Source organism: Prionailurus viverrinus, chromosome D4, assembly GCF_022837055.1.
Source record: "Prionailurus viverrinus isolate Anna chromosome D4, UM_Priviv_1.0, whole genome shotgun sequence".
Lineage (NCBI taxonomy): Eukaryota > Metazoa > Chordata > Mammalia > Carnivora > Felidae > Prionailurus > Prionailurus viverrinus.
The window spans coordinates 61,160,435-61,183,563 of NC_062573.1; the positions used below are offsets into that span (position 1 = coordinate 61,160,435).

The 23,129-nt window shown below is 47.2% G+C and overlaps 1 protein-coding gene across 3 annotated transcripts in view; it reads left to right on the forward strand.

The window, feature by feature from the left end:
- Positions 1–23,129, forward strand: part of GOLM1 (golgi membrane protein 1) — a 56,816-nt gene that overhangs the window by 20,674 nt on the left and 13,013 nt on the right. For all 3 annotated transcript variants that reach the window (XM_047829131.1, XM_047829128.1, XM_047829129.1), the window contains 3 exons: positions 9,555–9,609; positions 12,891–12,993; positions 20,433–20,562. In XM_047829131.1, coding sequence (XP_047685087.1) covers positions 9,555–9,609; positions 12,891–12,993; positions 20,433–20,562 — 288 coding nt within the window. The remainder of the gene's footprint in view (positions 1–9,554; positions 9,610–12,890; positions 12,994–20,432; positions 20,563–23,129) is intronic.

Consider the following 23,129-nt stretch of genomic DNA (forward strand, 5'->3'; position numbering starts at 1 on the left):
CACGGGATCGAGCCCTGTGTCAGGCTCTGCACGGATGGTGTGGAGCCTGCTTGGGATTCTCTTTCTGCCCCTTCCCTGCTCGCTTGTGCATTCTCTCTCTCTCTCTCTCTCTCTCTTTCCCCCCCCCAAAATAAATAAACATTAAATGACTGAAATACTATTACTCTTAGTTTTGAAAATGAAAAACAAATTTTAAATCCCCCGTGCTTCCATCACTCAGAGACAATGTTCTTTTTAAAACATACAGGTTGACATCTAAACTTTTAAACATCATTGTTATATTCAAGTTTTTGTAAATGTAAGTAAGCTATGAAAATAAGCAGGGGTGGGGGGATTAAATGAGAAACACACTTGAACACGTCTGGTTTTTGCACATCATTAAAAACCCAGAAACTCTTGGCTTATTATGCATTATTCTCTTAGCAGCGTTGAGGTGACCACCCCTTCCAGACGAGAATATTCTTCGTAAATGTTTGCTGAAGGGAACTTTTGTAGACTCCCTTCATATCTAATTGGTACAGGTGACTGTGTTTTGAATAGGAAGATGCACATGTCACGTTCTGGTAATCCATTGTTGCCTCAGAAATTACCACAAAACTTAGAGGTTTAAAACCTTGACAGCGTTTATTTTGCTCATCTGGGAGGGCTCAGCAGAAGATTGTCTCTGTTGCACATTTCTCTGTTTGGGTGCCCAAAGGCTCAAGGCAGAATCGCCTGAAGGTTCCCTCATTCGTATGTCTGGTGGTCAGTGACACAAGACCTCGGTGGGGTCAAGGCCACAATGCTTGCTTTTCCTACACGGCCGCTCGGCTTCCTTGAAGCCTGGAGGCTGGGTTCTCAGGGTGCCGTCCTGACAGTGAGGGAGGGGGTGGGCCTGGAGGAGGCCGTCACCTTCTGTGTTAGTTTCCGGGGGGCTGCCGCATAACAAGTTCACCCAAACCAGGCATAGAGCAGTACAAACGTATCGTTTCCCGGTTCTGGAGGCTGGAAGCTCCACATCAAGGTGTTAGCAGGGCTGTGCCCCCTTGAAGGCTCTAGGGGCCTTCCTTAACCGCTTCTGGCCTCTGCCGTCTGTCGTCCCCAGGCTCTGCCTCCGTCCTCACCTGGCCATCTTCCCTTTGTTTCTCTGGAACTTTTGCCTCTTATCTTGAGTCCTGCTAACTTGGGCGCCATCCTCAGGACTTCATTTTATCCTGACTGTATCTGCATGGATCCTGTTCCTAAATAAGGTGATTCTTGGATTCTGGGTAGACATGAATTTTGGGGGTACACCGGCCAACCCACTGCCCCTTGTATTGGCTGCTTCAGAAGTCAGGAGGGTCACTGGCGTTCCTAGGAGCATGTCGCTAGGGCCGGCCCACGTTGAAAAGGGTCGGAACTAGGCTCCACCTGTGGAACAGTGTCAAAGACTTTGGGGTCACGTTTCTAAGCCACCACAGTTTTGGTGAAATACTTTTATTTTTTTACAGGTGAATATATTTTTACATATCAAACAGGGTTTTTTTTTTAATGTTTGTTTGTTTTGAGAGAGAGAGGGAGAGGGAGGATCCCAAGCAGGCTCTGTGCTGTCAGTGTAGAGCCTGATGCATGGCTTGAACTCACAAACTGTGAGATTGACCTGAGTTGAAATCAAGAGTCGGATGCTTAACCAACTGAGGCACCCAGGTGCCCCTCAAACAGGTTAGGTGGTGTTTTTTAATGCTTATTTATTTTTGAGAGAGAGAGAGAGAGACAGAGTATGAGTGGGAGAGGGGCAGAGAGAGAGGGAGACACAGAATCCGAAGCAGGCTCCGGGCTCCGAGGTGTCAGCACAGAGCCTGACGCGGGGCTTGAACCCACAAACCGCAAGACCATGACCTGAGCCGAAGTCGGATGCTTATCCAGCGGAGCCACCCAGGCTCCCTTAAGAGTGACTTTCTAAAGAACAAGTGACTAATGTTGAGTCTGGTCATTTGTCCTACTTCAGAGTTTTCAGAGTGCTTTCACACACTGAGCACTTGTCATTGCTGGAAGTGCCCATCCTTAGCTCTGAGCTGCAGGTGCAGCCTGGGCCCTGGAGAGGTCATGCACTGGCTCTCAGGCCTGCAGAGTGGCCTGGGGGGCTGGGCTCCAGCTGCTGGTGCTTTCCATCACCTGGGCTTTACCCTGCTGAATTTTCTTACAGCCTTCAGAGTGTTCCAGATATTTCTCTCTGGGCCAGCTTTTCTTGTGCCCCTGAAAGCGTGGTGATGTTCTTCCAGAGAGGTGGTTTTCTTGGGGGACCAGAGTGGACTTGTCTTCGATTTTTATCCCCTTTTATTACTGTGATTCATGGAAGAATCGAGTGTTCTAGAACAGCTTTCCTGTTTTTCATCGCCGCTGATTTTCCATGTCTGTCTGTGCATCCATTCAGTATTTACTCTGCCAGGCGCTGGGCTTGTGCCCCTTGGTGGAATAGTCTGCGTCTGCTGTCTGCCTGTTGGGTGATGGAAAAAGATGAGTAAGTGGGTCTGTGAGGGCCAGTTGCAGACAGAGAAACCATTCTAGCGACGTTAAGCAGAGAGGGTTTAGTGCAGGGAAGTAGGTGCCTGCAGAAGAGTGGGAAGGGTCTGGAGGAGCATCTCATCCCGGGGTGGCCTCCCGGATGGCTGGACCAGCGGGCTGCCACTGCGGCCTTAGCCCAGAGCTGGGGGCACCCCGCTTCTTGCTCCATTCTGTACCTACAGCCCCCCAGCTGCACAGCATTTCAGTGTCAAGTGAGTGTATCCGACTGGAATCTAAATCCCATAGGGAATGAGTCTGGAAAATGTACTTTAGCGTTAGAGCCTCTGCTGTTCAGGAAGGCACACTAAAAGTTGTGTGCCAGAGACACGGAGGAGACGTTCCGCCGCCTCCTCCAGGCAGGCAGGGCACGGTGTCCATGTTCTGCACTGCATGAGCCAGGGAAGAGTCCCCTCCTGTCTCACCTGGCAGTGCCCTGTAACTGTGTCCCTCCCAGGGTGTGGGGAGATGGGGGCAGCCCCTGGCAGCTGAGCATGGGGGGTGGGCAGCATTGGGCAGATAGAGCAGAGACCCCCCCTTGAAGAAGGATCTTTTAACCACTCAGGAGCTTGGACTTGAGTTTGAGGATGGGAACCATCACATGGGTTAAGCTGTCAGTGGAACAAAGCTGCCAGCTCTCTGGGGGGTTTGAAAGGCCCCAGCTCTCCGGGGGCCTGGGGGGCCTGCTTGGAGCAGGGAGCAGGGCAGGGAAGAGGCAGAATGGAGGTGAGCAGCAGGGAGAGGCATCCACGGGCCCCGTGACAGGTGGGATGTGGAAAGGCCTGTGCAGGAGCAGTGGGAACGCCCAGGAAGGGAGTCCGTCAGAAATCTGTCTCCCTGGAGAAAGGGTCTATTTAGACTGTAAATTCTGTGGTTTTCTGGCTAGATGTGGCCTTCAGACAGCTTTGTAATTAAACTTGAGTAACTCATCTCCCACGTTAAAAAAGTGTGTGTTACGGGAAACCGCAGAATACGTGACCCTCCCACAGACTCCCTTTCTGCACTGTCCCTGCATTGCAGCGGGCGTCCCCTCCCTCCCTCCCTCCTGCCCCCGTGGGAAGGGGCCTGGGATTGATTCTGGCAGAGGTGCGATGCGGAGTTGCGGGGGAGGACTGACAGGTGCGTTTTCTGTGCATCGCTCTCCTGTGTCTGTGGAGGTGCCGGCTCGGGACTTGGCTTCTTACCAGAAGGAGCATCTCCGTCCTCCTTGCTGTGGCAGGTGTGGGGGGTGGTGGGCTTTCATCTGGCTGGAGACGTGGCATTGCTGGACCCCAGGTTCGCCTCCCAACTTCTTAACCCCGCACTGCAGGACAGTGAAATACGTCAAGAACATCTGACCTACCTCTTTGGCTTGACAAGTGGGGGTCTGGGAGTGGGTTCTGTGACCCCTTACGCATCCTTTTTTATTTTCGCTCTAGTCCCCGAGTATGTGTGCACCTGTTTGCAAAAAGTCTGAATTTGCCAAGTTGTGGCCTTTCCCACAGGTGAGGGTGGAGAAGTTGTTCAGATTCCCATTTGGGAACAAAAGAACTAATGCCCGCAGAAGGGGCTCAGCCCAGGGCTTCTGCCCCACAGGGCCAGCGGGGGCGTTTCCTTGGCTGGTTAAGGAGCAGGGGGAGTGCTCCACATCCCTGGTGCTGTCTGTGCTGCCGCGAGTGTTTGTCCTCCTCTGAACACAGAGATGGTGATCTCAGGCCCTGCCCTCCACCCGCACCCCCCTGTGGTATGCTCTTCTACCCGGGCAGGACTTCCGGCTGCTGTCGGGAAGGGAGCGGGAAGAGCTGAGGGCTGGGTATGAGGAATGCAAGATGAAAGGGAGCAGCTCTAGGGGGAAGGGACCCAGAGTCTCTGGCAGCAGGCAGTTGCTGACAGAAGGATGCAGGTTTGTGGACTTAGCCTCAGTCAATTGCTGGAGAAACATCAAGGAACCTTCTGGAGTTCCCAGGGCGTGTCCCGTTCAGGTCCTCCTGGGAGTTCTCTTTGACCCTGATTAAGTAGGTCCCTGCGTGGGTTTGACCTAAAAGGCAGTTGTGGCAGGTGCTACGGGGGGGGGGGGGGGGGGGGGGCGCGGGGGGGGGCAGTCTCCTCCATTGGCCCATCCCTCCCTCCTCTCCTCCTCCCCTCCTCCCCTCCTCCCCTCCTCCCTCTCTGCAGCAGTGTGCCCCTTTCTGGGGGTGGGCGTGGGCCAGAGTCTGTCCAAAGCCGCCCCCCCCCTTGCACGTCGTGCTTGTCACCACAGTGGAAAGTGGGCCTTTCTCTGCAGAGCCGGGGATACCTGGTGACCTGCCTGGGTTATCCTGGGCTCAGCCCTGTCCCCCCAGCCAGCTGGGGTGGGGGATGTTGTTCTTTCTTCACAACCGAGGACAGAAGACAGATGGCCATTCTGGATGTAGACGGCAGCCGTGCCCTGCGCATAACTGGGTGTTTTCCCAGATGGATGTGTTTCTTTTTTCCAGGCTTCACATAGAGTTTTGCTTAATCCCCCCACGACCTTCTCTCACAACTCCGTGGCTTGAGCCCATTCTCCTGCCCACCCACCTTCTGCCCTCCCGGCGGCCCCCGCTGACCGGGTCCTCCTGCTCGCTCTGCTGACTCTGACCCCCGGACCGCACATGCTCACCCCTGGTCTCCTGTTCACCCCCTGCCCATCCCTGCTTTCTGGCATCCACGCCCTTGCACGCTCGTTCCCTGCCTCATGCTCTTTCTGGGGTTTTGCTATTGTTTTTTATTGTGCTAAAACGTGCACAGTATAAAATGACCATTTTAACCGTACTTAAATGCACAGTGCAGTGGCGTTAATTACGCTCACATTGCCGTGCACCCGTCACACCAGCCGCCTCCAGAGCTCCCTCATCTTCCCCGGTGAAGCTCCGTCCCCATTAAACACTAACACCCATCCCCCCACCCCACCGAGTCCTGGCAGTGGTGGTTTTACCTCCTGTCTCGGAGTCTGACTGCCCTGCACATCTCATAAGGGGGATCGTGTGGTGTTTGTCCTTTTGTGTCGGCTTCATTTCCCTCAGCGGAAGGTCTGATACTCTCCATCTCGGTCTGTTCCCATCTCCACACCCACACACGGACGCTCACTCCTGTGCCCCTGCTGTCTGCTGGACCTTGAATAAGGTCCAGCTGCAGGTTCCTATACTTTCTGGTGTCCTGGGTCTATGCTTAGACCTAGCCTTTCTGAGGACCGTCTTCTTTTTCACTGGGATTTAGCCCCTCTCTGCTGTGTCACATGTGCCTGCATCCCCTTCCCTCTGACTTATGCAGAAGGCCTGTCTGGGGAGCTGGGTGGCAGTGTGGAAGGCCCACCTTCGTGCCTCCGGGCCCACACTCGTGCTGGACACCTGCTGCACACGCCGGGCAGGTGTGCTGAGTTCTGGAATTCTTCACGTGGCCCCTGGGCCGGAGGACAGCGTGCCTCCCAGAGGCCTGCCTCCCCCAGTATGTGGCCCACAGGGGCCGTGATGTGAGGTGGTTGGGGTTGCTGGTGACGTGAATGGTGCTGCTGTGAGTGTGTAATCTTAGCCGAGCACCATAAATAAGTAATTGGTGCTTCTTTGCCATTGGACTCACTCTCTGCCCTCCCTCCTTTCTTTCTTTTTAAAAAATTTTATTTTTAATAAGAATAAGAAATTTTATTTGAGAGAGAGAGAGAGAGAGAGAGAGAGAGAACAAGGGAGGGGCAGAGGGAGGAAGAGAGAGAGAATCCCAAGCAGGGCTTCATGCCCAGCCCGGTGCGGGGCTCAAACGCAAGACCCTGGGGCCATGACCTGAGCCCAGATCAAGGGTTGGTGGCTCAACTGACTGAGCCACCCAGGTGCTGCTCAAAGCAGATTATTTTAATGAGCCAAACAAATGCAGCAGAGGTCACCTTTTCTCATTTATTACATGATCCGCATCATACTTGCAGTGAGCTTTCCCAAAGTTATGATTTTTAAAAGTTATTTATGTCTTATGGAGCTTTTAGAGTAATATAATTTATTGTCAAATTACTACTTTGAAAATTTACTATGAAATGTTGAGCTTTTTTTTTTTAGGAATCTAATGTAGAAATAATTTAATCACGTGTACTCATTTCCCAGAATAGAATGGTTATGATTAATTTGTACGTGGGTGATTCATCTGAAGGCCTTCCGAGTTCAGTTTCCAGTTACACTCTGGTGGCACTTCCTACCTCCTCGCCTGCTGCTGAGTGTCCCAGGGGACAGTCCACACACACACACACACACACACACACACACACACACACGCTCTGCAGGGAGCCAGTCAGTACCAAAATGGGAAAAACAGTTGGATTGTTTGGAGTAGCATATGTAATTCATTTAAAAATAATATTGTTTAATGCAGATTTTTTTCTTTGTATTGAATCTCCAAAAAGCTAGAAGCATTTTCATGGTTTCCTGAAAATGATTTAAGGAGATTTTCAATAAATATAAAACTGCACATAAAATATCTTGATGGTGTTTTATGGCTCTTTGCTCATTTACTTCAGCAGAGACTGTACTTTTCCATGCATCACTAAGCAGGCGGGGGAAGAGAACTAAAACGTATTTTCTTTGGAAGAGTAGAGTCACATGAGACGCAGAGATCTCAGGTACTTTGACCACAGCAGTTCCTAAACTTTCCTCACCCCTCAGGTAGTTGCAGACTCCACTGTGGATTTCTTGGAGTGGGTCCAAGGAGAGCGAGTGGAGACGGAGTGAGTGAAAATGCCATAATTTTTATAGAAATGGTTTAGCCAGGAGCAATCTGCTTTTGAAGATCATCAGAGTGCAGTCTCTTAAGTGCCCCTTTTCTTTCTCTGGTTTTTTTTTTTAATGTTTATTTTTGAGAGAGAGCAAGACAGCAAGCGAGCGGGGAGGGGCAGAGAGAGAGGGAGACACAGAATCTGAAGCAGGCTCCTGGCTCCAAGTTGTCAGCACAGAGCTCGACGTGGGGCTCTAATTCACGAACCGTGAGATCATGACCAGAGCTGAAGTTGGATGCTCAACTGACTGAGCCACCCAGGCGCCCCTCTTTCTTTGTTTTGTGTCAGCCCTGCTGGTGGGAGTGAAGGTGGTTTCCATGCATGTGCCAGGGAGGATGTTCAAGTGTACATTTCCACTGTTGTGCAGCTGAACTCTCACCCTCACCTTGCAGCACAGGGACTCTGGACCCATTAATTGCTAATGCCCCTCCCCTCTGCCAGCCGCAGGGAGACCATCTTTCTTCTTTCTGTTTCTGTTACTGCCCTGGACACAGCACATGAATGGAATGCAACCATATATGTCCTTTGGTGGCTGGCTGATTTTGCTTTGCATGATGTCCTCCAGGTTCTCCCATGTTGCGACAGCATATGACAGTCCTTTTTTTTTTTCAAGGCTGCATGATATTCCCTTGGATGTAGATGCCACATTTTCTGTATCCTGTCGTCTGTTGAGGGTGGCTTGCTTCTAGCTCTAAGCAGTTGTAAATAGCGCTGCCGTGAACACGGGGCTGGAGATAACTCTTCAAGATTCTGCTTTAAGTTCTTTTGGCTATAGATTTAGAAGTGGAACTGCAGCATTGATCCTGTGGTCATCTTTCATGTCTGCAGCCGAACTTGGGAAAGCCTTAACTGAGCTGTGCAAATCTGACTCCCTGCTGTGAGAGCCGCCCCCTCCCCCCCTTCTCTGGCGGCCAACTTGCCACTCAGGGCTCTCTTCTCTCCCCCACCCACCAGAATATCTACAAACACCTCTCTGGATGATCTCTCCCAGAGAGATTAATTGTCCAGATACCATCACTGTGACTTCCTTCCTGTTGTGCCAGGAAATGTTCTGTGGACTCAGAGCTCCCAAAATAAACACGATTCGTTTGGCCACATTTCGTTTCTGGGAGCACACCCCTGTACTCCAGAAAGCCCTGTACAAGCCAAAGGAAGAGTAGGGGCTGGACAGAGGTCCGGGAGGAAGCTAGAAGCAGCGGGTGACCTGGTTGTCATTGTCCACCAGTGAGCGGGAACGGGGCAGACACGCGTCTCTCCAGCCTGCCCGGTGTGCGAGTGGGAGTTTGCAGACTTCGTTGATTGTAACGAGGCAGGAAATGTTCACATGACCGTCTGATGCACAGCTAAGTATGTGTGCAAAACAACACCTACCTGTGTAAGGTGCTCAACCATTTAATAGTTTAGTCCCCTCTTCTTCAGGTTTTCGGTTGCTTTTAGCACTGGGCACAGCCCACAAGCCTGGTATCCTGCTGGGGGTTTAGATCCCGATTTGGCAAGTAGTGACCACCAGCTTGCTTTCTGGATCAGGCCTGCCGGGGCTCAGGGTTAGGCTTTGCATGTTTGCTGTGAAGAAAGCCTCATGGCCTTGAGGCTCTTAAGCAGTCTGTGCCTCAGTTTCCTGTCCTTTAAAACGGGATCCTCTGCTGGCTACCTCTTGAACCTGGCGTGGAGAGCAAGTGAGTGAGCAGACGGGGAGAGCTCAGAAGGGCGGCTGGTGAAAGCAGTCAGCCGCTCTCAGTCACGGGCTGCTTGTTACGTTATACTCCACACTCCTTCCCTCACTTTTTCCTTGGTTTTCACTGTTCTCCTGAGTCCTGTGTTGTTTCTTCCTCCTCTGTTTTCAGCCTCCCCAGTTTGGTGTAAGCCCTGTGAACCCTCTGTCCCGCCCACCCCCCACCTCGGGTGTAGGGAGCCCTTCCTCTCCTCTGCCGACTGTGGTCTGACTTGTGTCTGCACCTGGGCTCCCCCAGAGAGAGTCCGAAGTTCATGGAGGGGAGCACGTTGTGGGGCCCAAGTGTAGCTGGAGGATCCGTTTACCCCTTGCTCTGGTTACAGGCTGTTGTTCAGAAAGCAAACCTCCCAACGTGTGAGCTCCTTTTCTGGCTGCAGCACCGTCCGAGTGCTCAGCCAGAGGGCTGTGCCGGATCCCTCCCAACAGCTGCTGGGAGGTGGGGGATGGGTTTGGGGGGGCACTGCCCCCTTTTTTCCAGTAGGGACATCTTATCAAGGCTCTTCTAAGTTGTTAGGTTGTGGGTGTTTCATATTGTGTTTATCTTCCTTGCAGGCGGTTTTAGTGAATAATATCACCACAGGTGAGAAGCTCATCAGAACCCTGCAAGGTGAGTTCTAATCCCCTTCTTTATACCAGACATTAGATCTTTTAGGAAAAGCCCATCTTTCCCCTTGTCCGTTTGTGGCGACTCCCATTCTAATCTAATGGGTAGGATCACAAGTGATCAAGTAATCTGTTTTTTTGTAGTTTGTTTATTTAAATGTTTATTTTTGAGAGGGGGCAGGGAGGAGGGGCAGAATGAGAGGGAGGACAGAGAATACAAAGCAGGCTCTGAGCTGACAGCAGAGAGCCCAGTGCAGGGTTCAAACTCATGGACTGTAAGATCATGACCTGAGCCAAAGTCAGATGCTTAACTGACTGAGCCACCCCGGTGCCCCAAATTGAGTAATCTTTGGTATATTCTTTTTGCTAAACTACAGTTCCTTAAAGAGCTTTTCTTTTTAAAAACATTGTTGAACGCATTACAAGGTGTTATTGTTGTAAGAATTTTTTTTTTACCTCAATACCCAGGGTTCTTTGTCTCCCCACTTCGAAGAATGAGGAGGTGGACACAAAATGAGCAGCGGGCAAAGTTTGTTAAAGTGTAAGATCAGAAAGGAAGAATAGTATGAGAGATCTCTTTACAGAGAGAGGGCATTCGAAAGTGAATGCTTGAGGACTGTAGGCGAGGGTCCTTGTTTCATAAGGTTCTGTTCATGTCCCCTTCCCTTCCCCCTTTTTCTTTCTCATGTCCTACCCTTACTGACCAGGTAGCGCTCGGTACTGGGTTGTCCATTCCTGATTGGCTCGTTTGAGGGGGGGAGGGGGCATCTGTGGCCGTCCATTCCTGATTGGCTCATTCTCATCGTGAGGACCGTTCCTTGTGGGTCATACGTTTTAAGGTCTACTTGTTTTCAGTTAGGTCTTTCGTCAAATTCCTGAGGGAACCTGAGGGGGAGTAGGTGGTGTCTGTTACATTCTTAAGGGGAACCTGACTCCCGAGGGGGTTTGCTGTGGTCAGACCCTCCCAGCATTGTTCCAAACTGTGTGTTTTTCCCCACCCAGGGACCTCACATCCTAACTTTTTCCTTTCTGCCTACTGAATCCTGTCTATTCCTATCATGTTATATACACAAGAATTCAGATTCTCACCTTTTGATAGGTTAAGAAGTATATAGAACAGATCACCTTTCATACATATGTGATATATATGGCATGTGATATGTATAATATATATGGTATATATAGGATTTCTTTTAATGGGGCCACCCCCAATTCAGAGTTTCTTTATGAAAATTGTAAAAATGATGCAGCCCAATTCCATTTCTTTGCTGCCCTGATTCAGCTTGGCAGTCAAGGCCGGTTTTCTGTCAGGCCCTAGGAAGCAGCAGTGTGGGTAGTAGTGGGGTGAGCCCCTCTGTGCTTGGCTCCCCCTTCCACTGGGACTGGGGGCCCACAGCCCACATGGCTACAAGACGAGCCTGGGGAAAATCACAGAGCACTGGGTCCCGAGAGGGCCGGCCTTTGCCGTGGGTAGGAAACTACTCCCAGCCGCCCGAGCCTCAGTTCCGCCTCTGCACGGGAAGGTTCATCTGGAGCCACAGTATCCAGAGTGGTGGCCACGAGCCGTGTGGCCAATGAACACCTGAAATGTGGCTCATGGGAAGGGACAGAAGTTTACATTTTTGTTTAATTTTCAGTAATTTAAGTTTAAAACTGAAACTTGACTCCGTTATTGGGAACGTTAAGTGTTTGGGGGGCAGCTTGGGTATATATCAGTCTACTTTTCCAGGGTAGATTCTGTGAAAGCTCACTTCAGATCATGAATTCCCAGTGCACATTTAACGTCTGCATGGGGATGTGCTGTAATTGTCCACACCAGATTTCAAAGACAACGTGAAGGAGAGAATATAAAATATTCATAATTTTTTATATTCATTCTGTGTTGGCATGATAATGTATTGCTGTTGGGTTAGATCAGGTGGTTTATTAAAGTTAATGCTACATCTGGTTTAGTTCTTAAAACTGTGGTTTACTGACGTGGCTTGCATCGTAGTTCTGTTGGACAGGGCTGGTCTAGAATTCTAGTTCCGGCTCTGCTTCTAAGGATCTGAGTAGGAGAGATGCAAGGTCACGTGGAGTTCAGTGGGTTACTTGACTGCCGGGGCCTTTGCAGAGTTTCCTTGTCTTGTCTGGCCTTTTGAGATTCATCCATGCTGTGAATGTCAGTATTTTTATTCCTTTTTTTGCCAAGCAGTGTTCCCTTGCCCCATACTTGGTTTGATTATGGGAATTTTTTTTCTTAAGTGAGGTTTCCTGAGGTGTGATTTACTCGATAAAGTGTACCCTTTTGTAGGGTTCTTTGCGTCCCCTGGACCACTACAGTTGAGACCAGGCCCTGTCCCTCCAGGAGGTACCCCCCTAACCCTTTGTGGTCAGTCCCCTGCCTCATCTATCTGCTGGGTGGTTCTACAAACCCTGCAGTTTGAACTCTTGGAACATGTCCTAGCAATGCTTGTGAGATGGATCGTTGTTGCTATGTGTTTCGGCATTTCGTGGAATCCTTCACTTTCATTTCATTTTATTTCCCCCCTGGAGAGCCCTGTAGATACGGGGTTATGAGGACAGACTTCCAGGGTGCGGGTGTGTGTCCAGGGCCGTGTCCCGGACCCCGGTGGCGGCCATCTGGCCACTCTGCTGTCACCTTCGTGGCAGCTTCTCTTTCCTGCTCAGCCTGGCCCTTTGTCAGCTGCTGCTTTTTCTGCAAGGCTTTTAGGAGCCCAAGGTCAGGGCAGCAGGGATGGGCTGGTGCATTTCCTCAAGGAAAGCTGCTGTTTCCCAGACGGGGTTTGGGTGGTTAAAGGAACACAGGCCTCAGGAAATTGCTGGTGTGGGTGAGTCACAGGAGGGGCCGCTGGCAGGGAGCCTGGTGGCTGAGGTTGGGGTCCTCCGTGAGGGACTGCTTCTCTGAGCAGATGTCCAAATCAGTGTTTCACAGGCTGGATGAGTCTGCTGCAGGCCAGGGGACACAGTGGCATGTGTCACCTTGTGGGACAGCTCGTAGGATGTCTAAAAAAGAAACAAGTGAATAGGACCCCCTGACGCTTTTGAAGGGCCAGAGGTCAGGAAGGAGATTTAAGTGAGAGGTTTGGAAAAGAACCTAGGTGCAGATTTGGGTCGGGTTGCTGATTTTCAGGGCTCCTCCATGGTTCCGGAATGTTCTGAACCCTCTCTCCTTCCCTCCTTACTCTCCTGTGTGCCACCGCCCACTGCGTTCTGATGTGTCTGCTGTTGTCACGATGGCTGTGCCTGTGACCTGCGCGATTCTGGGTCCTCCTCTTGGCTCAGACCAGTTAAAGGCCCTGCAGAAGAATTATGGCAGGCTGCAGCAGGGTGTTCTCCAGTTTCAGAGGAACCAGACCAACCTGGAGAGGAAGTTCTCCTATGACCTGTAAGTGCGTGTCTACATCTAGTGTGCACCCCTCGGGGGCTGATGTGTTCTGAGCAAGGGGGCGGGCGGTGGGCATAAGCTGGGCTCCCCCTTCCCGTCATGGAGCACACAGGCTCTGCGGGAGGTCCAGTCCTTCCAGGGGAGTCCTTTAGAACAATGTGCTTTATTACTTAAGCGTGAGCAGTGGCTCAGAAAGCTGTGGAAAAGCCGGTGGCTCATAATACAAAGTAAACAAGAGGGCGGTGCTCCTTAGAAAGAAATGACTTTGTCAACACACTTTTTTTTTTATAACATATTTTTTTTAATGTTTATTTATTTAAAAAAAATTTTTAACATTTATTTATTTTTGAGAAACGGAGAGAGACAGAGCATGAGCAGGAGAGGGGCAGAGAGAGGGGGACTCAGAACCTGAAGCAGGCTCCAGGCTCCGAGCTGTCAGCACAGAGCCCAACGCGGGGCTCTAACTCACAAACTACAAGATCCTGACCTGAACTGGAGTCAGACACTCAACTGACTGAGCCACCCAGGCGCCCTGAATGTTTGTTTATTTTGGGGGAGAGAGAGAGAAAGAAATCATGAGTGGGGGAGGGGCAGAGAGAGAGGGAGAGAGAGAATCCTGAGGAGGCCCGGGGAGCGAACCCACAAACTGTGAGCTTATGACCTGAGCAGAAACCAGGAGTTGGCTTAACCGACTGCACCACCCAGGCACCCCCTTATCAACATACTTTGTGAAGTTACATTAAGTTTTAAAGTGCAGGTGTACTGGTGGTTAAGTTAATAATCAAAAGCCTTTAAAAACATTTTCCTGAAGTGCTCAGATGTGTCCCAAGTCCATCTCCTAGACTGAATGGCACTTTGGCATAATATCAGTGATTTGTTTCTGGGTGTCGGCATTGTGGACGTTTTGTTTCTGTGAGATTTTAGTGTCTTTCTGAATTTCTGCAGTGACAATGGAGTACTTTTATTTTTCAGCTTTACTGAAGTATGATGATCATTATGTGAATGTAAGGAATAAAGTGTGATATTTTGATATGCCTGTACCTTGTGAAATGATGTCCCAAATCAAGCTAGTTAATGATTCCTCATCCTTCTGTGTGTGTGTGTGTGTGTGTGTGTGTGTGTGTGTGTGTGGTGAGAACACTTACAATCTTCACTCTCGGCAAGTTCCAGGCATACAGTACGGTATTAGTCACCACAGCCCCCATGCTGTCTGTCCCGTCTCCAGTTACGACAGTCTGTTTTAAGCAGATGACTTCCATTGCGTACAAAAACCCTACACTTTTACTTCTCAGAGTATTTTTATGATCACAACAAAATGATGAACTTCTAGAAAGTTAGCTAGACCCCATAGTAGGATAGTATAAACCAACTTAGAGACTGGAGAGTAAGTTGTAGTCTGTGTATTTTTTCCCCATAAAGGCAGAATAATTCCAGTACAGGGGGTCTGGGATTCACAGGCAACCAGCCACCTAGGAGCCTGGTCCTCTCTTCCATTTGCTGACTTCTCCCTAGTCCGCTTTCGAGGTCATACAAATTTTTCACGTAATTGTAGTCACCAGTAGCATTTTAAAATCATTTTTTCCACTTACTTGCATTAGGTATAAATAAAAGTCTGTACTGCTCCAAAATGTTGTATTGTTAAAAATGGCTGGTTAATATTCTACGATGTGGGGGCACCAAATTTAATTCACGATTTGCCTGTTTGGATATTTAGGTTACTTCTAAGTTTTGGTTGTTATAACAAGCTTGACATCAATACGTATAACTTTAAAAAATTATTATTTTGGATTATTTCCTTCTAAAAAGGATTCACCTGTAGGTTTAGTGTTTTATAAATTGCCAAGTTGCCTTCTGAATAAGGTTCTTCACACCGCTGCGCTCTTTAGGATTCTGAAGTCCTTCCAAAAGATTGTCCCCCCCCCCAAAGCAATTTTTTCCTGATCACTTTAAAACCAACTAAACTAAACTAAAACCAACTAAACTAAAACCAGGAAGCCCCAACTACGTAAATATTCAGAGGACCTGCACCAACAGTCAATACAAAGGAAACATAATTCGAAAATATGCATATGGGTTGCCTGGGTGGCTCAGTCAGTTAAGCATCTGACTCTCGATTTCAGCTCAGGTCACAATCTCATGGTTCATGGGATTGAGCCCTGAATTGGGCTTTGTGCTGATGGTGCAAAGCCTGCTTGAGATTCTCTCTCTCTCTCTCTCTCTCTCTCTCTCTCTTTCTCTTTCTCTTTCTCCCTCTCTGAAAATAAATACACATTAAAAAATACACGTATGGAAACTTACTCAGCTAGGCCAGTGGTTCTTAATTTTAGATGGCGATTCTGCTCCCAGGAGACCTTTGGCAATGTCCGAGGACCTGATGCTGAGCATCCTATGATGCACAGGGCGGGCCCCACAACAGCATCTTTTTTCTGGCCCCAAACACTAGTAGTGCTCAGCAGAGAAACCCTGAGTTAGGCTAGTAATCAACAAGATGCATTCAGACAGAAGTGAAGACTGCCCCAGTCTTATTATTCATCCTTAAAAGATACCCTAATGCACATTTTCCATCCATTGATTGAAATAGGATAAGCCATTAATGGCCTCACTTGATAAATGTTGACCCAGATGAGGTTGGCCCAGCCGGAAATCAGAAATCAGCCAGGCCCGGGGAACGGGGAGGGCAGCTCTGCTCCCCATGGAGGAGCAGACAGTGAGCACAATGGCTGTGCGTGCTGGCCTCACTCTTTTTCTCTTAGGAGGTGGGAAGCTAGATTGCAGCTCTTTCTAGCTGACCTCATATATTGCAGTGGTTGTGCCCAGAGCCTTGTCCCAGATACAGCAGGTTTCGTGGAGATGACGTTTGTGGAATGCTGGAAGCTAGAATGAGTTATTCTTAATTTCTTTGAAATACAGACCCATTCTGAGAATCTGATAAAAAGTTACGGGCACCTTGTGAGCCATATATTCAAAGTTGTGCATTCAGTTCGTGGGACACCTGAAGCATACCTTCACCCCCTGTGAAGACACCCTGTCTGGCCTAAACCTTTTATAGAAGGCAGTCCTGGCAGTGAAAAAGCCGACAGCAAGGCCAGGGTTCCTGATGCACAAGTTAATATTCTTTCTTTAGAATCAGAGGCGGCCCGCATCCCCACTTCTCACGCCTGCACCTGTGGCAGACATCACTAAGCGATCACTGTATTGATCCACACACTGCTTTGCAGGCTCTCTCCCCAGAGCACTTAGGGTTGCTTTCTCACATGAACTGCTTGTCGTCTCATCTCCACACCATGAGGAAATAGTTTGCAAAAGCTACTGCTGGAATGCAACAGCACCAGTCGGATGATCAGTGCCCTGGATGATCGAGTGACCTGCCTTGATAGATCCCTGTACCGTGTACATTCCATTTACAGCGACTCCACCCGTTAACAATAATCACTGGTGGTCGAGTCCTGTGTGTCTCTCCTTTTAGCTCTAGTTAATGACTGAATGTTCACCACATGAGTGGAAGAGCAAGCTTACCCGAGGCCTTCAGGAAGTAACACTGTCACAGTCCATATGACCTGCGACTTAGAATTGGAGCTTCAATCTGAGGTTGTTCCCTTAATGCTGTTGAGCTGGAATGTGGAAAGCTGATTTTCATCCACAAGGCTGGGAGAGAGAGGCTCTTTGTACTTGATTTTGGCAGGGCTGAGAGCAGGTGAAAACAGTACATTGTTTCCCATTGGTAGGTTTTTAAAGGCTCAGGAATGGCTGTGCACCTGTTCACTTGCTTCTGGGATAACGTCTGATAACAGTGAATTGGAATGGTTAGTACTTTGAGGACAGAGATATCTCTTTTTGTTCTCTGTGTTGAAGCTACTGGTCTACCACCGGGGATTCGTGTGTTTGTAAGAATTTTATTTAAATGAATTTTTCAGCAAGCCTTCTCTTGTTCTGTAAGCTGTCCAAGGTCAGGAAGTCTGGCTTTCATTGATGCCCTTCTCTCCCTGTGGGTCATTGAGAGCCACTCAGTCCTTTGAACTGAAGGGCACATTACAGGAGTTCCAGGCTAAGTGCACCCATACCTGGCTCCGAAAGGCCTGTGACTCAGAACAGGTGGCCGTGTCATAGGGGTCTGGCACAGAGCCAGGAAACCCCAAGTCCCTTCTGGGTTCAGTCTTGTCACTTTCTGCCCTCTGGCTCTGGTCAGTGTCAGACTTTCAGATCACCTCCCAGCTTCCTTATTTGTAGAAGTGGGTAATTCTCCCATCACTTTTCAACCCTGACACACAAGTTACTCTGAAAATAAATCCTATGCAGAAAGCTAACTGTGATGCTTCAGAATTTCTTAGCTAAATAGGGGCTCAGTCTGAATTAGATTATATGTTCCAACAACAACTCTCTGACACCAGCTGGGTGGGTGTCCTCCAGCTCAGTTCATTTTTATTTTTATTTTTTAAAAATAAATCTTCAATTTTGGAACAGTTTTAGGCTTACATCGTTGCCACAGAGAGTTCCTGTAAACCACAGAGCCATTTTCTGTATTGTTAACACTCCTACATGGATGTGGTGTACTTGTCACAATTAATTAGCCAGTGTGGATACATTATTATTAACTAAGGTTCATACTTAATCCGCGTTTCCTCAGTTTATCCCTGATGTCCTTTTTCTTTTCCAGGATCCCCCATTAACATTTATTCACCATGTTTCCTTAGAGTCCTCTTGCCTATGACAGTTTCTCAGACTTACTTTTTATAATATTGGTAGGAATACTGGTCAGGTATTTTGTAGAACAATTTCCAGTTGGGCTTTATCTGGTGTTTTTCTCATGGTTAAACTGGGGCAACACATTTCCAGGGGAAGGCCACCGAAGTAAAGTGCTGCTTCCATCAGCCTGGTATCAAGGGGACTTACTGTCCATAGGGCTTGTCACTCTTGTTAATCTTTACCTTACCGTGGTGGGGTCTATCGGGCTTCTTCACCGTAAAACTTACTGTTACTTCGCCCTCTGTGCTGCCGTCTTAGGAAGTCAGTGTGCATAGCCTACACTTGAAGATTGGGGTGTTACGCTCCATTTCCCCTAAGGGCAGGGTGTCTACATAAGCTATTTGAAATTTTCCTGCACAGGAGATCTGGCCCTTCTTCTTACATATCTAATTATTTATATCAGCGTGGACTTAGGAATATCTATTTTATACCTTGGGTTATAATCCACTACTATTTTATTTATTTTTTGCTCACATTGTTCCAGTTTTGATCATACTCCCAGCAGTGTGCCCCGCCCCCTTTTTGAGCACTCCGTGACATTCTGGTACCAGAAGATGCTCCAGACTCATCTTCTGTGTATCCTAGAATCACTCAATCAACCATTTCTCTGAGGAGCTCCTGGTTGCTTTTTAGTTGGAGAGTGGTGCTAAGAAGCCAAGATCTGGGGACTGGGTGTGTTTGTTGCTGCTGGGGTGGTGGTGTTTCTGGGCCCTATCAGCTACAGAGTAGAGAGACCTGTGTGTGTGTGTACTAACCTGGGTTATATGCAGACATTGATAAATGTTTCTGTATGTTTCCAGCTGTATTCATATTAAACCAAGCATGAATTCATGCCGGTGTCTCCAATTCTAACCCTTTTAAGTTAATATAATAGTATATAATCGAAAATGTTCTCAACTTGGGACTGAATGCAATCATTAATATTTTGTGGCTCAAAATATTTTTGAAACTGCCTATGGAAAAGACTGGCCATTGCTTCTCTAAATCTGTTATTTTTTATCCCCCAATGTAATTCTGCATTCCTAACCCTCCTTTCAGTTAAGTATGGCCCAGTGACTACATTCTGGCCAGTGGGGAAAGGTAGTGGTAGCGTGGGACTGTAGGAAGGCTTCTGAAGATGAGGACAGTCCACCACACCCTCCTCTCCTTTCCCTTTCCTCTTCGTTTCTTCCTGCTGCCTGGGACTCACACAAGAAGGCTTGGACTCTTCACGGACACCCTCTGACATCACCCCATGGGGAGAGGATGCGTTCCTGTCAGGTGTGGGTGGAAACACAGGCTTCCCACGTGCTCTCCAGTGACACCACCATGGTGTTCTGTGGATCCGAGGTCCCTGGCCAGTCTGCCTTCTTCTCTCTACTGTTCAGTCCTCTTACGTTTGTTTTAAATACAATGCCCAGGGTTTTTAGTTGTGCTTAATGGGAGGACTAGGGAAAAATACATCTATTCCATCTTTCTGGAAGCGGAAGTCCAGTTGGATTTTGACACTGTCCAGAGTTAGCACAAACCCCACAGGTTACAACGGGCTTTGGTCCCAAGACTCTCCCCTCTTCACATGACACCCACAAGTTCTGAGTGTCCCCAGGCCGCCTGAACTTTGCTTCCTGTACTGCTCAGGGTTGATGATTCTCTAGAATGATTCACAGAACTCCTCAAGCATGTGCTGTACGTACAACTGCAGTTTTATTATAAAGGATGTAACTCAGGAACAAGTTATATGGTAGAGACTTGGTTTTAGGGCATTTGTGGGGGAGACAGCTCCTTTCCTAGTGGAATTCGGTGCTACCTTTCTAGTACATTGGTATGTTCACCAGCTGGGAAGCTTGCCAAGCCTCATCACCCAGAGATTTTATTGGAGGTTTTATTACATAGGCACAATTGATTAAATCATTGGTCGCATGGTTGAACTCCATCTCTACTTTCCCCATTCCCTGGAGGATGGGGGTGGGGCTGAAAGTCCAACCCTATAATCATGGGATTGTTTCCTCTGGCCACCAGCCCCCATCCTAAGGCTTCATGAGCTAGCGAATTAGCATAATCTGAGGTCTGGTCCAGAGAGACTCCCTTTGACTAACAGAAGACTCTCCTATTACTCAGGAAATTAAGGACTTTTAGGTCCTCTGAGCTAATAGCTGGGGACAAGACCAAATGTATGTATTTCTTACTATATCTCAGGTTGTATATATATTTTTAATTTTAACTTATTTTAGAGAAAGCATGAGTCAGGGAGAGGGGCAGAGAGAGAGAGAGAGAATGAGAATATCCCAGGTAGGCCCCACACTCAACATGGAGCCCAATGTAGGACTTGATTCCACAACCCTGGGATCATGACCTGAACTGAAATCAAGAGTCAGACACTCAACCAGCTGAGCCACCCAGGCGCCACAACACAGATTGTATTTTTTAAAATACTTTTTTTTCTAACCAATAAAATTCACTTGTTTTAGAACAGTGTGACAAATTTTTAGTGAGTTTCAGTCAACTAGTTTTCTTGCCACTTAATAAGTGAAACACACATGTTGCCCTGCCTTACGTATGCTCTTGAGATACAGAGCTGGAAGCAGGAAAACGATGAGCTCTGTCTCTTATTGACACAGTGGATTCCATGGTCATGGCAGGAAACACTTGGTGTATAGACACATCCCTAAATATTTGTCTTTTTTTTTTTTTTTTTTTTTTGCTTTCTTTCACCAAAGGAGCCAGTGCATCAATCAGATGAAAGAGGTGAAGGAGCAGTGTGAGGAGCGAATAGAAGAAGTCACCAAAAAGGGAAATGAAGCTGTCGCTTCCAGGGACCTGAATGAAAAAAAGGACCAAGGCCAGCAGGTAATCCTCGTTTTTGTTCTGTCCAGAATTTCCAGAAGGCTTTCCTCCCCTCAGTTCAGACATTCACTTCCCTTATCTGCTGTCTGATTTGCTCTTACCTTTGCCGTCCCTGGTAGGTTTGGTTCCCTGAGACATACCAGCTTTGTCTCTGGACGTTGGGACTCTGACCGGGTATGCCAGGCTCTGACCCGACCCCGTGCTCAGGGCTTTACCAGGGTGACTTTACCAGGGTGACTCCACAGCCACCCTGGGAGAGAGTTGCTGTTGTTCTGTTTTGAAGGCCCTGAGGCTCATGGAGATGGTTAAATACTGTGGCCTCTGTGCCAGCTGGTCAGTAGGGGGGCTGGGAGCCCATGTTGGCAGGGTGCGTGAAGTTTGGCCCACGAAGCTGCTGCTCGAAGCCTTCAGGAAATCTTCGCTTGTTAGTTTTAAATATAACCGTTTTATTGAGAGGTAATTTTCATTCCATACATTCACCCATGTAACAGTCACAATTCATTGGTTTTTAGTATATTCAAAAGTTGTGCAACCATTACAGTAAATTTTAGAACGTTTTCATTACCCCCAAATAAACCCATAATTGTTAGCTCTCCCATCTCATCCCTAGAAAACCATTAATCTACTTTCTGTTTCTATAGATTTGCCTTATATGGACATTTCATGTCAGTAGAATCATATACTATGTGGCCATTTGTGTCTACATCCTTTCACTTAGCATAATGCTTTCAAGGTTCGTCCATGTGTTTGCATGTATGAATACTTCATTCCTGTTTGTGGCTGAATAATATCGTGTGTGTGCACCACACTTTGTTGATTCATTTGTCAATTGATGGGGATTTGGGTTATTTCTAGTTTTTGGCTTATTATGAATAATGCTGCTGTGAACATTCATGTAGACATTTTTGTGTGGACCTAAGTTTTCATTTCTCTTAGGTATATACCCAGGAGTGGAATTGCTGGGTCATATGGTAACTCAGTGTTTAATGAGAAACTGCCAGACTGTTTTCAAAAAACAATCACACTCTTTTACATTTTCACCAGCAATTTGAGGGTTCCGATTTCTCCACATCCTTGCCAACTCTGGTTATTATCTGTTGTTGTCATTATAGCCATCCCTGCGGGTGTGGAGTCCTATCTCATTGTGGTTTGTATTTGCATTTCCATAATAACTAACATTGAGCATCTTTTCTTGTGTTTTATTGGCCATTTGTATATCTTTCTTGGAGAAATGTCTATTCAGATCCTTTGCCCATTTTTTAATTGAGTTTTTTTAATGTTTTTTTATTATTATTATTATTGAGAGAGAGAGACAGACACACACCAAGCAGGAGAGAGGCAGGGAGAGAGGGGAACAGAGGATCTGAAGTGGGCTGTGTGCTGATAGCAGCTAGCCCAATGTGGGACTCGAACTCACAAACCATGAGATCATGACATGAGCTGAAGTCGGATGCTCAACTGACTGAGCCATCCAGATGCCTCTGATTGAGTTATTTTATAATTGAGTTGTAGGAGTTCTTTATGTATGTATATAGATACACACACGTATGCATATATATATATATATATATATATATATGCACACACACATATATATGTGTATATAGAGAGATATCAGCTATATGACTTGCAAATATTTTTTCCCGTTATATGAGTTATTTTTTCACTTTCTTCATGATGTTCATTGAAATATAAAACTTTTTAGTTTTGACGAAGTCCAGTTTGTTATTCTGTTGCTTCCTATCCCAAGGTCATGAAGATTTATAATGTCTTCTAAGAGTTTTATAGTTTCTTAGCTCCTACATTTAGTCCTGTGATCCATTTTGAGTTAATTTTATGTATATGGTGTGAGGTAGGGGTCCAAATTTATTCTTTGCGTGTCAATATCCAGTTGTCTCTTGGCACCTTTTTTGAAAAAACAATTCTTTCTTCCACCGAATTGCCATGGCACCTTTGTTGAGAATCAATTTACTGTAAATATGAGGGTTTATTTGTGGACTCTCAGTTCTGTTCCATTGGTCTGTTTGTCCCCTATGTCAATACCAAACCACCATGATTACTGTAGCTTTGTAGTAAGTTTTGAAGTCAGGAAGTGATGAATCATCCAACATTGTTCTTTTTAAAGACTATTTTGACTCCTCTTTGTTGGTTGACTTTCCATATGAATTTTAGGATCTGCTTGTCAATTTCTTCAACAAAGTTGGATGAGATTTTGACTGAGATTACAGTGACTCTGTAGATCAGCTTGGAAGTATTGCCATCTTAACAACAAAGGACATCTTTTGTTCTATGAATGTGGGATGTCTTTCCATTTAATTAAGTCCTTTAAAAATCTCTTTCAAACATTGCTTCTCAACCTTTTGGCTAAGATCAAGTGTAAAAATCTCTTTCAAACAATGTTTTGTAGTTTACAGAAGTCTTGCACTTTTTTTTGTTCAGTTTATTTGTATCTTTTATGCTATCATAAATAGAATTGTTTAAATTTTATTGTCTTACTCATTGCTAGTGTATAGGAATACAATTCACTGTTCTATATTGATATATATATATCGTATTGCAGCCTTGCTGAA